The sequence below is a fragment of the Convolutriloba macropyga genome, chromosome 8 (assembly GCF_964194025.1).
Source record: "Convolutriloba macropyga chromosome 8, txConMacr16.3, whole genome shotgun sequence".
NCBI classification, from domain to species: domain Eukaryota; kingdom Metazoa; phylum Xenacoelomorpha; order Acoela; family Convolutidae; genus Convolutriloba; species Convolutriloba macropyga.
The window spans coordinates 15,965,484-15,986,003 of record NC_134475.1 but is presented as its reverse complement, the minus strand read 5'-3'; the positions used below and the strand labels follow the sequence as shown (position 1 = coordinate 15,986,003).

The 20,520-nt window shown below is 37.7% G+C and overlaps 1 protein-coding gene across 1 annotated transcript; it reads left to right on the top strand.

Annotated features, from left to right (window-relative positions):
* Positions 1-1,660: 1,660 nt before the first annotated feature.
* On the top strand, positions 1,661-15,601 carry LOC142344510 (nucleolar complex protein 2-like). The gene is made up of 5 exons (XM_075396224.1): positions 1,661-1,844; positions 7,430-7,785; positions 8,102-8,433; positions 13,694-14,206; positions 14,887-15,601. The coding sequence occupies exons 1-5, from the start codon at positions 1,727-1,729 to the stop codon at positions 15,551-15,553; spliced, it is 1,986 nt and encodes a 661-aa protein (XP_075252339.1). The 5' UTR covers positions 1,661-1,726; the 3' UTR covers positions 15,554-15,601.
* Positions 15,602-20,520: the final 4,919 nt, after the last annotated feature.

Sequence of the window (20,520 nt, the reverse complement as noted above, 5' to 3'; positions counted from 1 at the left end):
TCCATTGCAAAGTGGGTACTCTGCAGAAACGAGAGCCTGTTTGTCCGCACTAATCTGTTTTTCGCGAATCTATGTTGCTCCTTGACCAAATGATGGCCAAAGAATTGATTGGCAAACAATTAAAAATATCGTTGGGATAATTTTACGTTATTTTTTTTTGAATCGATGCAATATTTGAAATGTTTCAAGCAGAAGGTTGTAAACATTAGGTTTGTCCTCAAAAGTAAATTATCTTTTGATGACTGAGATTTTATCTCCCCATTATGATTTCATCTTTTATTTAATGGGTGTATGTGAAAAACATTATATTTCGATTTGTAAAAGCATATCAGAAATTGTTGATACGCTCCAACAACATGCATATAGATCTGTAATCATATTTCAAAGTTAAAGAATATAACCACAGTCTGCTTTTTGGTACTCTCTAATTATTGTTTAAACGGCTTTCTCAAATCCCGTTTCTGGTATTAAAACTATCAGATAATGAGAGTTTGGTAAATTTTCGTGCGTGCGAGCCCATGCAATTTAAGTGCTACAATGCAGAGTGAATGGATCGCTTTCTAAAAAGCACTAGTCGGGGAAAATTATTATGCATCTTCAATGATAAATCAGTAAATTTGATGAATTAATTGGTATATGACTGAGAGGAGAAAACTGGATGTGTAAACTTGATGCTTTCTCAATTGAGATTTTGAATTGTATCGAGATTATTTTTGTAACATGCTGCAGATGTTAAAACAGTTTTTACTAAACTCTCGGAACCATTTTTTCGCTTTTATGTCAATCTGCTAAATAACAGTGAAGCTAAAAATTGCTGCAATGAATTGCGATTGCGTCACGGCCTTTTGAGGGCAATTTTTTGGGATTGTATGAAAAAATCAGAAAACATTTGTGACGAAGACTGTTGAATCGTGTTTGCAGGCTATAAAATGGCTCTTCCAAACGATTTGTTTTTTTTCTGTGCTTGGTCTCGCTTTCTAACAATATCGCAAAATAATGAGCTGATGAAATTCTCAATCTAACCTGGCTGCTAAATTTCAAAACAATTGTATAAACAAATTCATTTTCCTGAGATAAACCGTTTGGAAAAAGCGTCTCTGAATTAAATCCCTTAAACGACAAGAGGAGTGCGTTCTTGAGAAAACTCCAACAAAAGCACTGCAGTTCATTCATTCATTCAACTTTGATGTTTGTTTTGACATCCTAGTTTGATATTTGGCACTATTTCATAGTTTGATATCAGCACTGCATGGATATTGATGAAACTGGGGTTTTTTGGTCTCAGAGGATTAAAGCCCCAGCGCAGTCGTCATGTAAACCTCAAGGCAATCAGCTTAAACATGTCATAAATTACAGGCTATAAATGGAGGATCTATTCTCTTCTGATCTGATCCTCCCTCAAACGTAGTTGGCACATAACTTTTACGCTCCCTAGGTGCACGTGCTTTTAACATAATAACTTGTTATATAACAATCTTTTATTTGTAAGTGGGAGCATAAATAACACGAGTGGCGGAAACAATAGATCCTAATTAGAAAGAACCGAATGTTGTAATTATAATTGCAGAACTTTTCATCTAGATTATAGGTCTCAAAAAATAAAAATAATGTAAGAGTTATTTTCTAATATTCAAACTTTTAAAGCAGAAACATTTTAACTTGGTTCTAGCATTCGTCCAATTAAATCTAACTGCATAATTGCACAAAATTAGTTTTTCAGATCCTGATGCAATCAATTGACGATTTCTTTAAAGAGTTTGAGGCACGCTCCAACTCCATGAAAGTGAATAATGGAAAGAAAAAGAAACAAAAAATGAAGAACAAGCCACTTGCTGCTGAAAATGGTAAGTTGCATATGGGTTCCTGTCGAATTTAACAGATTTACAATCAAAATCGGTTCGGATTGCATTGAGACGCTGTCTTTTAAAAATCTCTTTGCTTTTTTTGCTCATCGGTCCTCTAATATGGCGTTTTTTTAATTCATTAAGTGGTTGAAGTTTATAGTTTTTCTAACTCATGCACCAAATGTTTTCGAACACTGTGTGAATTTTCGAATTTTTTTCTCCCATCCTCGTTTGGTGGACAATTAAGTCAAAATGTAGTGGCGTGGAAACATTGTTTAAACGTACATTACCAAGGCTCCTTGGTCCTGTTATCTTGTTTACTTGTTGAAGGATTTGAAAACGTTGTTCGGATCATTCTATCTCCCTGAATTCAAACGAAGAATATGAAATTGGCCCAACTATGGCTCGGGTGTGATCTAGTTTTCTTTCGACTGGTGGATCGAAATTTGGAACTTTCCATTTCGGAACTCAGATAATCCAAAATCTTTACTCTCATTTTGCTTATTTGCTCAATTTTTCTTGTCGCTACTTCAGTTCAAAATTCTTTAGCAATTTAAAGCAATATATCTGCTTCCAAATCAAGGAGTTCGTGAATGAAGTTTTTCGCTTTTTTAAACCTGATACTTATTTTCATCCGCCCCAAAGGCTAATAATATCATCGTGAAGATTTCTGAGGTTCATGGTTGAGCAATTTTCCACTTGATTTTGACCGGTCTGTTGATAGGTCAGTTGTATTTGCAATCTGAAACGTTTCCCAAAGAACTTGTTTTTAGCACAGAATAGATCTTATTTGTGAAAATATCGAGGAACGCTTTAACTTCTTTAATGGTCTTTTGCAAGTACAGGCTGTTCGATTATTGTATGATCACAATTGCGGCCATTGTGACGTCTATGTGGCTGAGATCAGTTCGGTCACCAGTTCGCAGCAGTTCACAGTAATGGTTAATATAGAAATTGAGACCACGACCAAAGGGCGAAACACGCCCTATAGCCGATGTTCTCAATTCCAATATATACCATTACTAATATAATTATCATTTCTATAACCATTTTAAATATTTGAATTGAGATTATCGGCCTTGGAGCGTATGTCGCCCTTTAGTCGTGATCTCAATTCCGATATTTACTTTTACTCTTCATCACAAGAATTAGAATGTTCCGTTTTCGGTGATTCAACTCAGTAAAAAGTCACTTCTATTATAAATAGTGGGTTCCCAACAACAATCAAACCTTATAATATGAGACTAGATAACAGCGCGATGAAAGCTAGAATCTATTGTCTCTTTGATAATGATGAAACTCAACGATCATTATATTTTACATCAGTTTTGCGTTTCTGAACGTATTTATTTCACCTTTATTTCTTTAGAACATTTGCAGACAGTGTTTGTTTGTAGAATTAGCTGACGACGTGCACTTCGCCGAAGGCTCTTATAGTCTCAACTAATAAAATTTTCTCAAAATCAGTTAGTTAATGGCCGGTCTTAAAGTGATTTTAGGACAAGTAAATTACATTTGCGAGGTACCTCTGGCTTCCGGTTATACCTTAAGTTTTTGGACTGGCTATTTGGGATGAGATGAAGCAGACAATTCTTTTTTTAAATTTCTCTCAAAACATATTTTAAGGAATTATTTTATTACTGCGGGTCTTTTTATGCAATTTTTCGCTTGACCGATTTATCATCTGAACCTTTTGATTTTTTGAACTGAACAATTTTGAGTTACAGGTAACATCTGGCGTCTGGAGGGAATAAGATTCTCTTGGAGCCTTTCTGCTCAATATATTCTTTGAGATTCTTCGAAACTCGGGAGGGCATTAAGGGGCTGATTAGCTCTTTTAGAGCCTTACGCCTCATAAGTCTCAAGTATGCGATTCACCAAAAATGTTTTGCGGAGGAATTTCATGGCGTGAAGAGTGGTTCTTAATCTTCAAAGTTTGACCTCCCTTAGTAAAAACCACCCACTTAGTCAACCTCCCCCACCAATTCATTCTCACCCCCAACACTCCCCCAGTCAACACTCTTCGACCTGGTGATTTAGACACCCTCTCGTTCAGCACTTCCAAACCTACCCCTCTCCCCATTACCAACGCTTGACCCACTAATGCTAGTATCCCGAAGCCAACCGCTTGCCGGTTGTTTGAGAGCAAATAGCTTGACGTTTGTCTGTTATGTACTGTACCTTTTAGATTTTATATTGTGCTAATCAAATTTCTCGGTGAAAGTTTCTGGTTGCTTTCACTCCGCCAAACGTACTTACGAGGGACATGCCTAACGTCTTTCTGGTATATTTAATTGCTATAAAAAGAATTTCCTAGCAATTATATTAGTCCTGTTGCTTTTTTGTTGCTTTTTTTCCGTGTGACCGATTTTTTTTTTACGCTTGGGAGTTTGTTAATAATAGAGCCTTTTGGTTTTCTAGGTTCGAATTGTGCGATCCATCGAAACGGTTTTGGAGCCATAACTTCAGGGCGTTAAGGGTGGTTCTTAGGGTTTGATCCGTATTCGCGATTCCCACCACCGCTTCCGCTATTATTAGCCCCCCCCCCCCCACCACTTAACGCCTAATCTCCACCCCAGGACATCGATCCACCCATTGTCCAGCAAAGCCAACCCCCCTCCCCCCCACACACACACACACTCACACAGATGCTTCCCACGTCCCTTCAAATAAACTAAATGTAGCCCATCTAAGCTGTAGCTAGCTACTGATGGAACCAACTTCTCGCCAGTCGCTTGAGAGCAATTCGCCCGTTGTTAGTCAATTATATTTAATGCTCTTAAAACAAAGTACTGTGTTCTTCTTATGCAATTTTTTGCTTGATCGATTTTTTGACTGACCCTTTAAGTTTCGATCCTGAAGAACGGAATAGGCAGGCCAAAGCCGGAAATCGATCAGCTCTTTTAGAGCCTTACTTCTCACTAGTTTCCAAGTATGCGGTTTACCGAAACTGTTTTGAGGAGGCAATTTCTTAGTGTTAAGGGCGGTTCTTTATCTGAAAAGTTTGACTCCGTTTTTAAAAACCGCTCATCCCCCTCGTCAAGCCCCCCAATCACTGGCAACCCCAACACTCCCACGTAAACCGTCCTCCCTCTGGCGATTTTTACCCTCACCCGTTCAGCACTCCCTACCCTGCTACGTCACCATCAATTGATCACCCTGAACGCTTGCCCCCCCCCCCCCCGCTTCGCTCACACTTAAATGCTAGTATTCCTGAGCTACAGCTGGCTACTACTGAAGCCAACTGCTTGCCGTTCACTTGAGAGCAATTCGCCCGACCTTTGTCGGTTATGTTTAAAGTGATTAACGTTTTAGATTTTGGTAATCCAAGTTTTCGGTAAAAATTTCTGGTCTTTAAATTTGCTAAACTTATTTACCAGGGTTATGTCGACTTCTTTCTAGTATGTTTAATTGCTCTCAAACAAAGTTGTTGCAATTATGTCAGTCCTGTTGTCTTTTTATGCCATTTTTGTTTGAACTATGTTTTTGACGATTTTATTGTTTCGCCCTGAAAAGGGATAAACAGGTAACGCCAGGAGGGAATTAGGATGTTAGAACTTTTCGGTTCTACACGTTTAAGTGTTCGATTCACCGAAAATTTTTGGAGATTAATTCATGGTGTCCTGGTGTGAGGTGTGGTCCGTAAGAGTTTTGACACGCTATTCAGAAAACCCTCTTTTCGCCACCACCCACAACATTAGCCCCCCGCCCCTTTTTACGCCTAATCCCCCACCTCTGCTCATCGGGCCACCGGTAACCAAGAAACTTTGAACTCCCCCGTGCTCGCACCCCTCAATCTCACAGCATGCCCCTTCAATTAAGCTAAAATTTGTAATTCTAAACCATAGCTAGCTACAGGCGGAGCCAAAGCTCGCCAGTGGCTTCAGCTTTTCGCCCGACGCTAGTCTGTTATGTTTAAAGTTGTCTACGATTTAGATTTTAAATTCTAATCAAGTTTCATAGTGAAAATTTTGGTTCGCTTTCAATCCGCCAAGCGAATTTATGAGGGATATGTCTAATAACGTTTTTCTGGTATGTTTGATTGCTCTGAAATGAAGTTTGTAGGAACTATATTAATCCTGCTGTCTTTTTTTGTGGGATTTTTGCTGGACCAATATTTTGTTTTGGTCCGAGTCTTTTGATTTCTCGGTTTTCTAGACTCTGTGTATGCGATTCTCCGAAACTGTTCTGATTCTTGGTGCGAGGGGCGTCTTAAGCTTTGCCCCCCCCCCCCCCGACTAACCCTGGCTGAGGGTAGATTTACATTACAAATAGATAGCATAATAAAGTTTTGATGCTGTCAATTAGAGTTGGTTATTTTTCACATGTCGATGAAGCAATTTCCATGTGGGGGGGGGGGGGGGGGGGTTATAGCAAAAGTGGTCCACTGTGTTCTAAGCGAATTTTCAAAGGGAATTTTTTTCAGTTTGTAGCTAATTTTTTGGTTTTGTAAGCCTTTTGGTGCAATTTTTTGCCTGCTCGGTCAACCTTTTCAATATCATATTCACGAGTAAATTTAATAATATTATTTATTATTTACCTCTCGACAAAAATTTCAATATCTAAAACTTGAGCTGAAATTCTACCGAAAATATAGATGCCAATTTCTCCCAAAAAACCGTATTTTTCAAATATGCCTCTTCCCTTATTTATTGCTCTCGAATGAAGTTTGAAGCAATTATTACAGTCGTCTGAGTCTTTTTTACGCAAAGTTTTTGCGTGATAGGTTTGACTTTTCGCTCTTGATTTCTTGCATTTTGCGGGTTCTAAGTCGTTATCCCCTTTAGAGATTTCAGCAGTTAGCTCAATTAGCTACGGTTGCTAAAACACATCAAAAGTTAGCCAATTTTTTTTTCAATATCTGTAAGGGATCTATTATATGTCGAACATTATTTGAAGCCTGTTAGAGAAGTTTTCCCTCACCACTGAATAAAACTGCCATGAACCCCTCTGCCGGTTGAAGTTGGTCACATTAGAATCAAATGCATACGCAATACATAGCATGAGATTTCAGTTTTAATCCAAAGGTCATTTCAGGTTTTTAAATACAATCTGTATGCCTATTTTTTCAAGGCTACCTGCTGAGTTGTCAGATTTTTGTCCGTTCTCTTAATGTCGGTTTTGTTGTTTCCCTAACCCTGTAGTAATTTGGGTCTGTTTTATTCTATTCGTGGCGTAATAGCCGAGAGGTAAGTTGAGTGATTCAAGCACCAATGATCGATAGTTCGCGCCCCTGCATCCGTGAAGCGGTCTGTGTGAGTATGAGCCCTTACTTAACAATAGCTTCAGGTTGACCAAAGCCTGACCAATCTTGGCTGCAAATGGTACCACGTGAAAGTCTCAGACGCAAAAAAGTGGCCATCGTCACTAAAAAAGAAAATGAACAGCTGAGATGTGGGGAATAATAGAAAAAGGACAGCTGGGAACAGGCTGCTGTTGACGCAGAATAAACAGCCTAATGCTGCGCCGCTGCGATTACGCAGAAACAAAAATTATTTATTGGTCCACGCATCTCATTGATCATTCGTTCACCGTATATCATTAATTGAAGCTACTGTATTATAATGTATCTACTGTATTTATAGAATTGGACTTCAGTGAAATTGTACCACCTGCTTCGAAAATGGCCAAAGTGGGCAAAATGCTTGACGGAGAAGACGAAGCGTTTGCCAAGTTTCTCAAGGAGGAGGATCCAGAACTGCTCGATTTCAAAGATGAAGATTTACAAGATAGCGATGGTGCGGAATCCGATCTGGAAGACAACAAGCAGTCAGAATTTGTAGCAGATGAAAATGATGCCGAGGAAATCGAAGAGCACGATGAACCTGAAGATGTTGTGAACAGATCTCTCGTGAATGGTGTGAAAAAATGGACGAAACTTTTCGAAGGCAACGCTGCAAATTTGTCAACATGCAGAAGTCTCATGCGATCATTTGTTCAGGTAGGTTTAAACTGTAAATGTCGTGAAATACGTTGAACGCTCAGATTCGATTGCTTCAGATTTTTGTCAGTAAAAGAAATCTCGAAATTGGATTTTTTGATTTTAATAGAACCAGATTTTATCGGACTGAAATTTCAAAGAAATACTGAATCTGCCACCAATCTCCCCGAGTCGTTTAGGATCAGCACTGAAATTTTTGCGTTTTAGGTAGAATATTGTCCTGCATAAATATAGAGCGTTGGTAGGGGAGGGGTTTAAACTGTCCTAAAAATGTGGGGAGAACGAGAAAGATCTGCATGGTGTTTCTACTGTTCAGGTATCCAACCCGATGGTTGCTGCGTTTGGCTCATCAAAGAGGAACAAGATCAATTTCGACCCAAGACAAACTACAGAAGCCGACGATGTTCTGTTGGATTCTATTATGAATTTGGCCTCTGTTTACTTAAAACCAACTTTGTGCAAATTTCTGGGAACTAAAGTAGCGGACAAACGTGACATGCCTTACAGTGATCTGCCCAAGTGGATAAATATTGTGAATCCGTTGCAGAAATATTTCACTTCTTGTATTAAACTGATCGAAGGTGCAGTTCAGCAGAAAATCACGTATAAGATTCTGAAGCATCTTCTGGTCATGAGAAACTTCCTCAAGTAAGTGTTTATAGCTGCGAAGCTTTAAGTTGAGCGTAGCTGTAGTGTGGTGCTCATTTTTACAATTCAAAGAATTTGAATTGTATTGGGGCGCTGGCTTTTTTAATAGCCGCGAAGCGATAGCTGAGGCTACTATTGGCCTTCTCTTGGTTTTTTACAATTCAAAGAATTTGAATTGTATTGGAGCGCTGTCTTTAAGATCTGTTCACACATTTTCATGATTTTTGAAGTAAATTTGGAGTTATGATTTTGGTCACGCCGAAAGAGGAAGTGGAGCGAAAAAGCGGGAGTGGTTTTGCGGCGTGAAATTTTCTTGCTCTAAATTTAAAGTAGAGTGAGAAAACGGTGTTTGCAGAAAAATTCGCTTTCTCGCTAGTGGTTTTTTGTACACATGCGGCAATTTCACTCTGATATTTACTGTTTTTTTTTTCGATTTTTTTGGAAAGCGTTTTTCCAATCCATTCATAGTTCATTCTAGGCCTAGTTTTTGTTTGAACCAAATTTTTATTTCTCGCTAGTGGTTTTTTGTTCACATGCGGCAATTTCGCTCTGATATTTACTGTTTTTTTTTTGATTTTTTTGTAAAGCGTTTTCCCAATCCATTCATAGTTCATTTTAGGCCTAGTTTTTGTTTGAACCAAATTTTTATTTCTCGCTAGTGGTTTTTGTTCACATGCGGCATTTTGACATCGATTTTCTGTTTTTTTTGTTTTTTAGATCTGATTTTTTTTAGAAATGGTTTTCCTAATTCACTCTGTCCGTCCTAGGTCTAGTTTTTGTTTAGTCAATGAAAATTCTTTGAATTGTACGTCAGGAATTGTCCTGCTGTAGTGCGGTGCTCTTTTTTACAATTCAAAGAATTTGAATTGTATTGGGGCGCTGGCTTTTTTAATAGCCGCGAAGCGATAGCTGAGGCTATTATTGGCCTGCTCTTAGTTTTTTATTTTGTCAACATTTTTATTATGACGTCTATGCGACCACATGACGTCACAATTACTTCAAAGCAGCTTTTTGTTCATTCGGGCGTGCAATTGAGTTGCTTGCGTGACGTCGTTTTTCACTCTAAGTGGAGCTAGAGTTTTGTTCATCCGCGTGATTAAATTTTTGGTCACATGTGACTTACCTCACTCTCAAAAATGACTTACTCTCTTAAATTAACTGTTGTTTACTTTAATTCAAAGAGATAAGGTCAGGTGAGTGCATATCACTCTAATTGAAGGTGAATTAAGAGCAGCTCATAGAAGCAGCAATAAGTTATACAGATTCTTAATCAATTTTTAACATCTCAGTTCTTAATGAAAAGGCTAAATTTTGATAGTCTGTCTTTTTAAATCTTCTTGGGACTTCAGATCTGCAAAGCTATTGTGGCTATTTGCTAGCTATATTTACGACTATTGGTGGAGCGTCTTTTGGTCGATAATGTTTTGGTTTGCTTTTAAAACAGAATGTAATCAATTGCGCGAGTGAATACTAAGTGTTTAGGCCAAACTACTGAAAGAATTGAAGAGCAGAGAGGAGATAGTGATTCTATGTTTATGCCGAGTTTTTGAGAGTGAGAAAAGTAGATGTGAATAAATTTTCGATAAGCGAGCTAAATATTTTGATCAAGTGCGGCTGTTTTGAAGAGGTTTTTTGGCTTCTTTCTTTACTTTGTCAGGTAATGTGATTGTTCTAAACTATATTAACAAGGAATTGTATATTTGGAGCATGTTTGATCATCTCAATTATATAGAGTTTTGAATGCAATCTTGAGCTATTGCTGTGATATTGCTGTGTTGGACGCTTTTTCAACGGTTTTTTTACTCTATTTAATTGCTCTCAAATGAAGTTTTTAGCAATTATATTAGTCCTGTTGGTCTTTTTTGAATGCGATGTTTCGCTTTACCGATTTTTTGTCCGACCCATTCACTTTTCGTCCTCCCAAACGGGATAAACAGGTAGAGCCCAGAGGGTATTAAGTTAGTTTAGAGACTTTCAGCTCATTATTCTCCAAGTATGCAATTCACAGATACTGTTTTGGAGACTTTGTTTATGATGTGAAGGACGGTTGCTAGAAGTTGACCCACAACACTCCCCCAGAACAGCCCCCCTCACTTTACCCCCATCCCTATCCCTGTACATCATTCATGTATTAAGGGGCCCGTGCAGCCAAAGACCTTACTCCCACCGTTCACCTTTGCTGCGCTCATCTCGCGTCCCTTCAATTAAGATGAAGCTAGCCTCAATAAACCGTAGCTAGCTGCTGACAAAGCCAACCGCTCGCTGGTCGTTTGAGAGCAATTCGCCCTAAGGTATTCGGTAATGTATCATTGTTTTGGTGTCTGGGGTATTTTTTGGGATGAAATTAGTTTTTATGTTGGTTTTCGTAGCCTTTTGATTACGTTTTTTTCATTTTAAGTTCAACAAAACAGGCTATTTTCTGTTTTCGAAGATTTTTCTGTTTTTAAAGATTTTTTTCTGCCTATTTCTTTTGTTTTTGACTTTCACAGTATTTTTTCATGTTCAATGGGAGTTGCTTATTGGGTTTTTGTTAATGAGTGGGAACAATTAATGGTTTGATAGCACATTTTTCAAATAAAATGATTTAATCAATTCTGTATTTTTGTTTTTTTATCTTTCGCTTGTTTTAAGTGCTTTGCAGTGTGTTTGGGTATCGTGGGAGTGCCGAATGAGTAATCAGGACTGTGTCTTAAAGTATGTTGAGAACATATGGTGAGAGTTTGCTATTTTTAGAGAATATAAAAAGGGGTTTCTTAGATTTTGTCCTATTTTTTTTCTTTTTGCGCTCACTTTTTCTGCGTTTTTCTAACATATGCAGTTTTATTGAACAAGAATTAAGTTTATTTGACAATCTGTTATCAAAAATTGTTTTTGCAATCGTTATTTGAAAATTTTCCAAGAGTATTTTCGCGTTTTTTCTTTTCCTTCCTAATTTGTTTCATCTGTTTTCTTTTTCAAATTGAGTGGTGGTAAGATGAAGTAAATAATTTTGCTAGTTTAGTTGGTGGTTGACTGGAGCGTAATTTAAGTTTTGAGGGGGCCTTAAGTCGCTGAGCAGCTCCTCGAGGCTTTACTAAGCTCTTAAGTGTACGTGTTTGTTAAAATAGGGGAAGTTTGATATAAAGTGCTCAAGAAATAGAACCATGCATGTAGCCAATAGCACCGAAAAACAACAATTTAGCGTTTTGGATTAATGCTTGCATAATGTGCAAGTTATTGACATAAAAGTAGTTTTTCAAAACTTTGCTATATAACACGTATAAACGGAGTGATCAAAACTCTCCTTTCGATCAATTACCCAGCCACTGGGTTTGTCAGTTGATGCAAATTGTATTTCAGATCAATAATTTGAAACTGAGTCATGTCTAGACTATAAGCATGTTTTCACGATTTTTATTTTTTGGAATTGGTCAAATATTTTGTATTTTGCTTCCTTGCCCCTCTTTAAAAAATGTTCTCTAAAACCTGTATGAACAATTTTTTGCGTTCATAATTGTTTGCACAACCAGTGAGTACAACCAGTAGCCAATGAGAGCTGGCAGTGACCATTGCCATTCATTTATGCCAGAAGATGGGTTTAAAATATAAGAACGAAAAGGAAATGGTAATTTTCTTTGAGTGCGAAAATGAAACGGACGATGGGCCTATGCAACTTTTTTTGCTCTCAATTTAAGTTTGCAGCAATTTTTTAGGCCTGCTTGTCTGTTTAGAAATGATCTCATTGATAATTGTGGCCTATTGTCTGAATTGCACTAAACGGCGGTAAAATACACACTGGGGTATAGGGCATTAGTCGAAAGCTCGACTAAGCAAAGCAAATATCTGCAGCCAGTAGGCATAAATTTTTACTTTTTTGAAGATTTAGAGAACGCATGAAAACGCTTAAATGTAGTCGGCTGCGTGAACAAGTAACATTTTTATCCTTAAGAAATTGGCTCAAATCCACAATTCAAATTTTTATTTCAAATATGAAGCGTTGCATCATGTGGTTTAAGGTCATATGTCAATGCAATGATCCTCTCGTTCATCCTCAAATTTTTCTGTAGCCAATGGTTGGTTCTATATTATTGAAATCAAAGCATGGTACATCTTATTATCGGCAATTATATTAGTCAAGTGGTCTTTTTCTGCTTGGTTTTTCTCTGAAGTTCTTAACTTTTAGTCCACCTATACATAAAATTTGTCAGCTCTGTTGCAAAACAGTGCAAAGCTCTAATGGAACTCCAATAAGTTTGGCTTACTTTAAGAAGAGTACTCTGAGAGGAGTATAAAAAGACTGAAAATCTTTACTTCATAAACTTGGTTACTTTCGTTAAAAGGAAAATTCTCGACTGTCAACTTTGACCTTTTTTGGAGTGATTTTCGGGAAGATCAATAGGGGATCGGGTTTGCATAACTCAGTGAGAACTGAACGTATCCATAAATTTTGTTGTTATTCCAATTTTTTGTTCAAATTCGATAAACTATAAAAAGCTTTTCATCTCGCTTTATTGTGATTCCACAGTCAATTTAGCCACTTGAAAGCTTTTCCTTGCATGTGGTATCTTTTGACGGAGTACCGTGCTTGCTAAAAACAAAAGCAATAAAATAGTTTTTTTAAAGTTTTAAGTGGCTTTAGATTAGTTAGTCAATTCTTATGTATTTTACCGGTCCATAAATACTGGTTTTGAAGAACTATTTTTCCGGAACGAAACGCAATTCCCATGATATTGTACAAAAGTAGCAAAAGTAGAATCTAAACAATTTTTTGCATCAATATGTTTGTCTTTGCACTATCTTTTTAATTGTTTACACGTTGCTCTTGCTCATTGTTTGCATCATCTTCCTTGATAAAAACAGATTTTGAAATCACTTTGTTTTATTTGCTGTGTTGAACTTCTTAGTTTCCTCGGAAGTTAACCAAAAATTGCTTCCTAGAGAAAGTCGCTCTGTTTTAACCATTTGGATAGGTGGTCTAAGACAATAAAAAAAAACTACTTTTGATGCCTCGTTGACTGGTGTCGGGCGTCATTTCAACTCGGCTTCGCCTCTTCTCAACTCTGTCTGTTACACTGGTCAATTAGTAGCCAAGCACCCGTTACACTATTGAATTTGAGTCTTTTAAATAGTCTAAGAACCCGAATACCTTTGTCTGTGCCCCTTTTCAAGATCATATTGCTTTATCAGACTATAAGCCGGCACAAACCGTCGCTTGAGAGCAATTGGTGGGCCTTGGTCATGTTTTTCAACAAGATTTACGATAAAAGTTTGGCTATTTTAGGTGTTACCCCAAGACCATAAGTCAAGTTATCAAAGTGGTTTCCGATTGCTGGGCTGATCAAACGAACCACGAAGTTGAATTGAGCTCATTTTTGCTCCTTGAACGGATTGCGAAGATGGACTTGGAACAGTATCATCAAGAAATTGCCCGCAAAGCCTTCTCATCTTATATCAAAAAGTCATCAGCTTCATCGCTGGAAACTTTGCCAAAAATCGCATTTATGCAACAGTGTTTAGTGCAGCTGTTTGCGTTAGATCTGAACTTCACCTACAAGCAAGCGTTTGATTCGGTCAAAGCGATTGTGCTATTAGTGAAAGCGGTTACTATTGATAAAAAGAAAGAAGCTCAACCTGAGTTGTGTTCTTGGAAAACGGTCCATACGTTGTACCTATGGGCATCGATGTATGGATCTATGAAGAATTATGGAATTCTGAGTTCGCTCGTATATCCATTAGTGGAGACGATTAAAGAGATTGTCAACTATGCCTCAGGGCCGAGATACTATCCTTTAAGGTATGAATTTCAAAGTTAGAATCTCATGCCTTTCATGTATGCATATCACCTAGTATTAGAAGTAATACATTTGTAAGAGTAAATGGTCTAAACAAGATAATTAACGTAATAATCTGTATGTCGAAGTCTTTATATAAATCAAAATTTTAGGCTTCCTGTGTCCGTATCATTAAGCATTTCATTACTCTTAGGCAACCATTTTACGTGAGTTGAAAGCAGTTCCTGAAATTGTTGCTTTATGAAGTTGTGGAGACATTACCAAATAAAGATTGATTTTGGTTTAGAAGCACTTTGAACCACTTTTCACCGTTGCATTTCATGTGATAATTTCACGACAATTTCAAACTCCTTGTCCGAGCAACGGAATAAGTTTGCTTCAGTTTTCGCGATTCTTTTTACATGTTAGTTAGACTCGAGTTGAAAATGATGAAATTCTTTACTGAACACTGATCATCGGTCAAACCCTGTTTCGGATTTCATCAATTTGATTAGGCACCCAAAATTTTGGATTCATCTGAAAGAAAACTGAACTCACGATTATGCGGGTTACATCCCATTTTTCTGCCTGATGGCTCGCACTACTATGATTGATCAAAAGTATTAAAAGCTATATAATATTAAAATTGTGACATTTAGCCATAGAAATCTAATCTACTCTTGTTTGATTGATCTTCTTGCAGGTTTCACTGTGTTGATATGTTGATAATGCTGGCGAAGAGTACTGGAAAGTTCATCCCAATATTCCAGCATATTCTCGACATTTTCTCACAAACTGACTTCAACGCACGCCCAAAGAAACTCAGTGTGCGACCTTTCAACCTCTCAGGAACTGTTCGCTTCTCAGAAAATGATCTCAATGAAAAGGGTTTTCTGGACTGTATAACTGAGCGAATGTATCGATTATTACTTGAAGTTATGAATATGCATGCTTACAGTATTGCATCACCAGAATTGTTTTTGATGCCTATTGTCCATATAAGGAAGTTCTTGAAAGCGTGTGAAAACCGCGATTATTTACAGAAGTTTAAACAGCTTGTGGAGAAAATGGAAGAGAATGCGCAATTTATTGCAACCGAAAGAGAAAAGGTCACTTTTTCAGTTCACGATGCTGACCAAATTAAAAAGTGGGAAGAAAATATGAAGAACGAAAACAAGTCGCCGATCTCAAAATTTTATCGAAGATTTATAGAAATCGAAGCTAAGAATAAGGCGGCAGCAAACTTAACACCAGGACAAGAAAAGACGACAAAATTCAGCCGAAAACGGAATAAATTCACTAAATCTCCACAAAATGGCGGTGTATCTAAAAAGAAGGGCAAGAAAAAAGCGCTTTCGAAGCAGAGTTAATTTTTACTATGCTTTTTGATTTTGTTGCAATATATGTGTGACGCCTTCTTTTCTGAGATTGGTATAAAAAATGGATGATATGAGAAGTGTAATGTTTCTTTTGCGCCTCGAAATACCCTGCATTTGTTGGCTTCCTGAGCCAATAATTTTAGAGTATCTAATATAATTATTAATTGCTCTCAAACGAAGTTTTTAGCAATTATATTGGTCCTGTCGGTCTTTTTTTTGCGATTTTTCGCTTGACCGTTTTTTCGTCCAACCCATTTGACTTTTCGTCCTCAAAAGCGGGATAAACAGTTAGCGCCCAGCGGGCAGTAAGTGCTCTTAGAGCCTTTAAGCTCACTTGTCTGCACGTATGCGATTCACAGAAACCGTTTTGGAGACTTATAATTATGGCGTGGACGGCGGTTCCTACAGGTTGACCCATCCCCCCCCCCACACACACACACACACACATCAGCCCCCTCTCACTTCACCCCAATCCCCACCCCTGCACATCGTTCAGGCCCTAAGAGCCCGTGCACCACCCCCCCCCCCCACTGTTGCAAATACCACCCCCCTGCTGTTGCCCCCACCCCATCCATGCTGTTGCCCCTTCCATCATCAGTCCCCGATGCACCCCCACCCCGCTGCGCTCACCTCACGCCACTTCAATTAAGCTAAAGCTAGCCTTACTATACCGTGGCTAGCTACTGACGAAGCCAACCGGTCGTTTGAGAGCGATTCGCCCGACGTTAGTCGGTTATTTTCGTTTTTAGGAACAATTTTTTTTAAATTTAATTCATGTGGAAACTGGTTTTAATTAGATGCAATAGCGCTAGCTGAGTGCAGCTATTAATGCCCTGTGTTTGATTTTATTACGACTCGAAGCGGAGTATTGATTTTCTACAAAATTTTTTACCTGAAGTACTTAATTGTGAAGTACTTTAATCGGCCGCGATTTGAATTAAGTGAAAATGAGTTAAATCGCCGTGTGAACTAATCTTTGCTGAGTGACAGAAGTGTTTTGATCATGCTCTGCGTTGAGTGAATGGGCTTTACATTGTTTATTTCAATTAGATTACTCAACGTGGTTAAGCAAGAAAGTCAGTTCAATCACAAAGAACAGTTAAGAACAAGAATCAACCACTATTTAGATTCGAAATTTTTAGCCACTTTTTTTATAGCTTCGCTTTAGTACGGAGAAAAAATTGATTCGTTGGATCCGTCATAACTCTCATCGTCTTGTTTTGAAGATCACGTTGGAGCCTTTTTGAACCGTTTCTTCGTTCATTTGGCTATTCGATTTGCTGGTAGTTAGGTTTAGTAGAAGGCTGGAAGCTGCTAAAATATTTAACGCTCTGTGGTTTAGATTCCACGGTTTTTGAGATCTCAATAAGGTGTTTGAAGGGTAACTACTACCAATTTTAGTTATTTTATGTCAGTAATTTTTTAAATTGCTCTCGAATAGAAACAATTAGTGTAAACGTGTTTAATTGATCACGAATGAGAAGCAATAATTGTAAACGTTTTTGTCTTTTCATGCAGATTTTTTGTTTGGCCGTTTTTGCGCTTTTCTTCTAGAATAATCTTTGACTTCTCAAATGACTTTTTTTAGGCAATATCTTACTGATTGTAGAGTGATTCAATTGCTCGAACTCCAAAATGAAGTTTTGTTGTTCAAACCAAACCGATTCTTAGAAAGCCGATGACTAGGCTCTGACAGCCGCGTTTGTAATGCCTCTTACGAGGTGACGGAATCTAACTCAGGAGGTCTGGGTTCGAACTCTACCTGTCTGATATTTTTGCTCCCATAAAGAAAATTTTATCTAGGCTACAGCCCCTAAATTAAATTGCCTCGCCTGTCATTCGAAAGCAGTTTTTCCGACGTTGATCGGTTTATGTTTATCTTTTCACAACTCGAAGAAGAGTTTTGGTATTTTATGAGTTCTTACGATTGGAAGAGGAGTATTGTTATGGTGCAGGTTTTTTTCGGGATTTAGCAAGTTTTTTCATGAGTTGCACAATGACTTATTTCTTTGCGAGCATTGTCGTCTGTTGTAAAATCCCCTCACTGTAAAATCCCCTCACTATGTAAACCCCGAACTAATAACGTGCCTGCATATTGTTTCTGTTTTGTAGTGTTATTAGGCAATTAATTTGTGGTTATTTTTTGTTAGCTTATTGTTAAGCTTAGGTTTTCGTTATTAATTGCTCTTGAACTAAGTTCATAGCAATTATTGTAAACCTATGTGTCTTTTTTTGCAAATTTTTTGCTTGACAATTTTGCGCTTTTCTAAAATATTCTTTGACTTCTCAAGTGACTTTTTCACGCTTTCGTTCTTCAGTTTTGAGTGATCTGTGTTGCTCCGAAGTAAAGCTCGTTGCTAATATAAAATCGGTTGCCACACAAAAGAGTTAAGTGATTCGTGGTAAGTGATTCAATGGTTAGTGTGCGTGGTTGTGGATCGGGAGGTCAAGGGTTCGAATCCCGGTGGGGGAAAGGTTTTTGCACCCATAAAGAAAAATTGATCTAGGCTACAGCCCCTGAATTAAATTGCCTCGCCTGTCGTTTAAGAGCAATTCTTCCGACATTTGTCGGTTTATGTTTCTACTATGTTTTTAGGACTCCAATAGGAGTATTGGTATTACGGGTTTTCAAGTTGAAGCAAGTTTGTTCATGTCTTGAATGTCGGCTTACTTCGTTTTGAACATTAACCTCTGTTTTTGCTCATTGCTTGGTGAAGAACGCCTGAGAAACAGATTTTATGTCTTAAAGGGCGATCGTGGACCGGGCCCTACCTCCATTTTACCATTCCCCAATTTAAACCCACGCCGCTTTTATCTTCGAACTCTGTGCGCTCAAGTTAGCTAAAACCAAAGCCACCTCATCGCCTTCTTTTCAACAGCATCATGCCCGTTTGTAGTCAGTTAGATTTGTTGTTGTGTTTTTGAGCGCACTTTTTAAATTGCTGTTTTTTTTGTTTTAGTGGTTATTGGTATATAAGAACCTCTAATTACTGTATTTGAAGTCCGCTTACTGATATTGGTTACCCCCTTCAACACTACAAAAGCTAGTTGCAATAGATTCGTGCTCGCACTAGTTGTGTTAGAGAGCAATTTTTCGGTGGTCAGTTGGTTATGTTTAACGTTTTTGACCTAAAGGCAAAATAAGACTGTGACTCATTTGCTCATTTCTTTCACTTTAACTTTTATTAGTGGTCATGGGGGTATGTAATGCTCTCCAATGATTTCAATTGAAGCCCCCTCTGTGAACTCAGTTACTCCTCCACCCCAACTCAAGTAAGCTGCAATAGATTTGAGTTCCCATTAGTTGTTCGAGAGCAATTCTTCGATATTAATCGGTTATGTGTTGCAGTCAGTACATATGATAAAAGCTTTATTAATTGCTCTCAAACGAATTTTCAAGCTATTATTGTAACATATTGGTCTTTTTATGCAAAATTTTTGCTTGACTATTTTTACGCTTTTGTTCTCAAACATTCTGACTTTTTCGAGCTTTACTTCTTCATTTTGAGTGATTTCAATTGCTCGCATTCTGAAATGAAATTTGTTGGCTAATATAAAAGCGAGTCCTAGCTGTTAAGTAACAACGTGGTTGTAGCATAGTGGAGAAGATGACTGACTCCTGTCCTAGAGGTGGCTGGCGGGTGCAACCCCCATCATTAAATTGCCCCCGCGTGTCGTTCGAGAGCAATTCATTCGACGTTAGTCGGTTTATGTTTAGATCTATCATTTCGTTACTCAGCTTATGATGTGACCTGTTTGTTTATAAGGTGTAGATGCCTAATCCACTCCATTGAATTAAATTGTCAAATGCTGCTCAAAAACCTGCATACCTGAAAAAATTTTTCAAAAAACAAAAAAAAGTGTCTAATAATAGTATTATTGAAGTTTTTTTGGTTTTTGAAAAAGGTTTTGAGATATCCTCTTTTGTGGGGTTTCTGAATGACTTTTGAATATTTATTTCGTTTTTAAGGCTCCCGCAATTTTCTGCGTCTCTTGCGTGACGTTATTTTTCAAACTTGTTGGAATGAGTTGTTCATTCTTGTGTATGATTTAACGGTTACACGTAACTTGCCGAACTCTCAATTTGTCTTTTCTCAAAATTTCGATCAAAATGTCGATTGTTTTTTCTCTGAGGAGTCAAAATCAAATAAGGATATTCCTTTGAAGTTGAAAGATATTTCAATCCGTAATTGTAGTGCAATCAAAGACCACAAAAACTTTTAGATCAATCACTTTTTATTAATTCTTTCTTTAATGTTTTTAGAATTCAGGTTTACGATGCTAGCGCAGCTGCTTTCTGGCAATATTCCAACTGTTCTCGTGAAAGGTGTTTTGTTGTGGTATTGATTTTATAGCGTGCGAGAATGCTAAGTGTAATCAACTAAACTTCTAAAAGCTTATTAATCTTGGTCTTTTGCTAATCAGATATTCTATTTCAAATTGGATGTCGTATTTTTGTGAATTGAAGAGCAGTCAAACGAGGTTTGAAGCTACCTTTGTACTCTAGTGTCTTTATTCAAATATTATGCCTGACCGTATTTAATTGCTCAACGAAGATTTTGATTCATTATTTTACTGCTCATCCTTCTGTGCATTTTTCGACCGAAAAATTTCTCGTCACCTTCTTTAATTTTTGTAACTTTTGGTGTTCAGAAACGGGATAAAATGTTGAAGAAGTTAAGTTCCTAAGCAGTTCTCGTATCCCCTCTTACTCCAACGCCCCACCAGTGGTCTATAATAACTTCTAATAACGTAATCTGAAGCACCTTGATAAACCTTATGCACTTTTTCCCTTCAAGTTAACCCGCTCCCCAAGAATGAAAAAAGCTACAATAACATCGAACGCCCCTTTGTCAATTTTTCCGATCTTCTGGTTTCAATCAAAGGTTTTTTCCGCAAATTGGTTTTTCTTTGATGTAAAGTGACTTTGACTGCATATAGTAATATGCAGTGAAATA

Bases quoted from the DNA above. Each gene is read 5' to 3' on its own strand.
- LOC142344510 (XM_075396224.1), top strand. From the start codon at position 1,727: ATGCAATCAATTGACGATTTCTTTAAAGAGTTTGAGGCACGCTCCAAC. The intron at 1,845-7,429 runs GTAAGTTGCATA...CTGTATTTATAG, and splicing joins GCCACTTGCTGCTGAAAATG to AATTGGACTTCAGTGAAATT. The intron at 7,786-8,101 runs GTAGGTTTAAAC...TCTACTGTTCAG, and splicing joins TCATGCGATCATTTGTTCAG to GTATCCAACCCGATGGTTGC.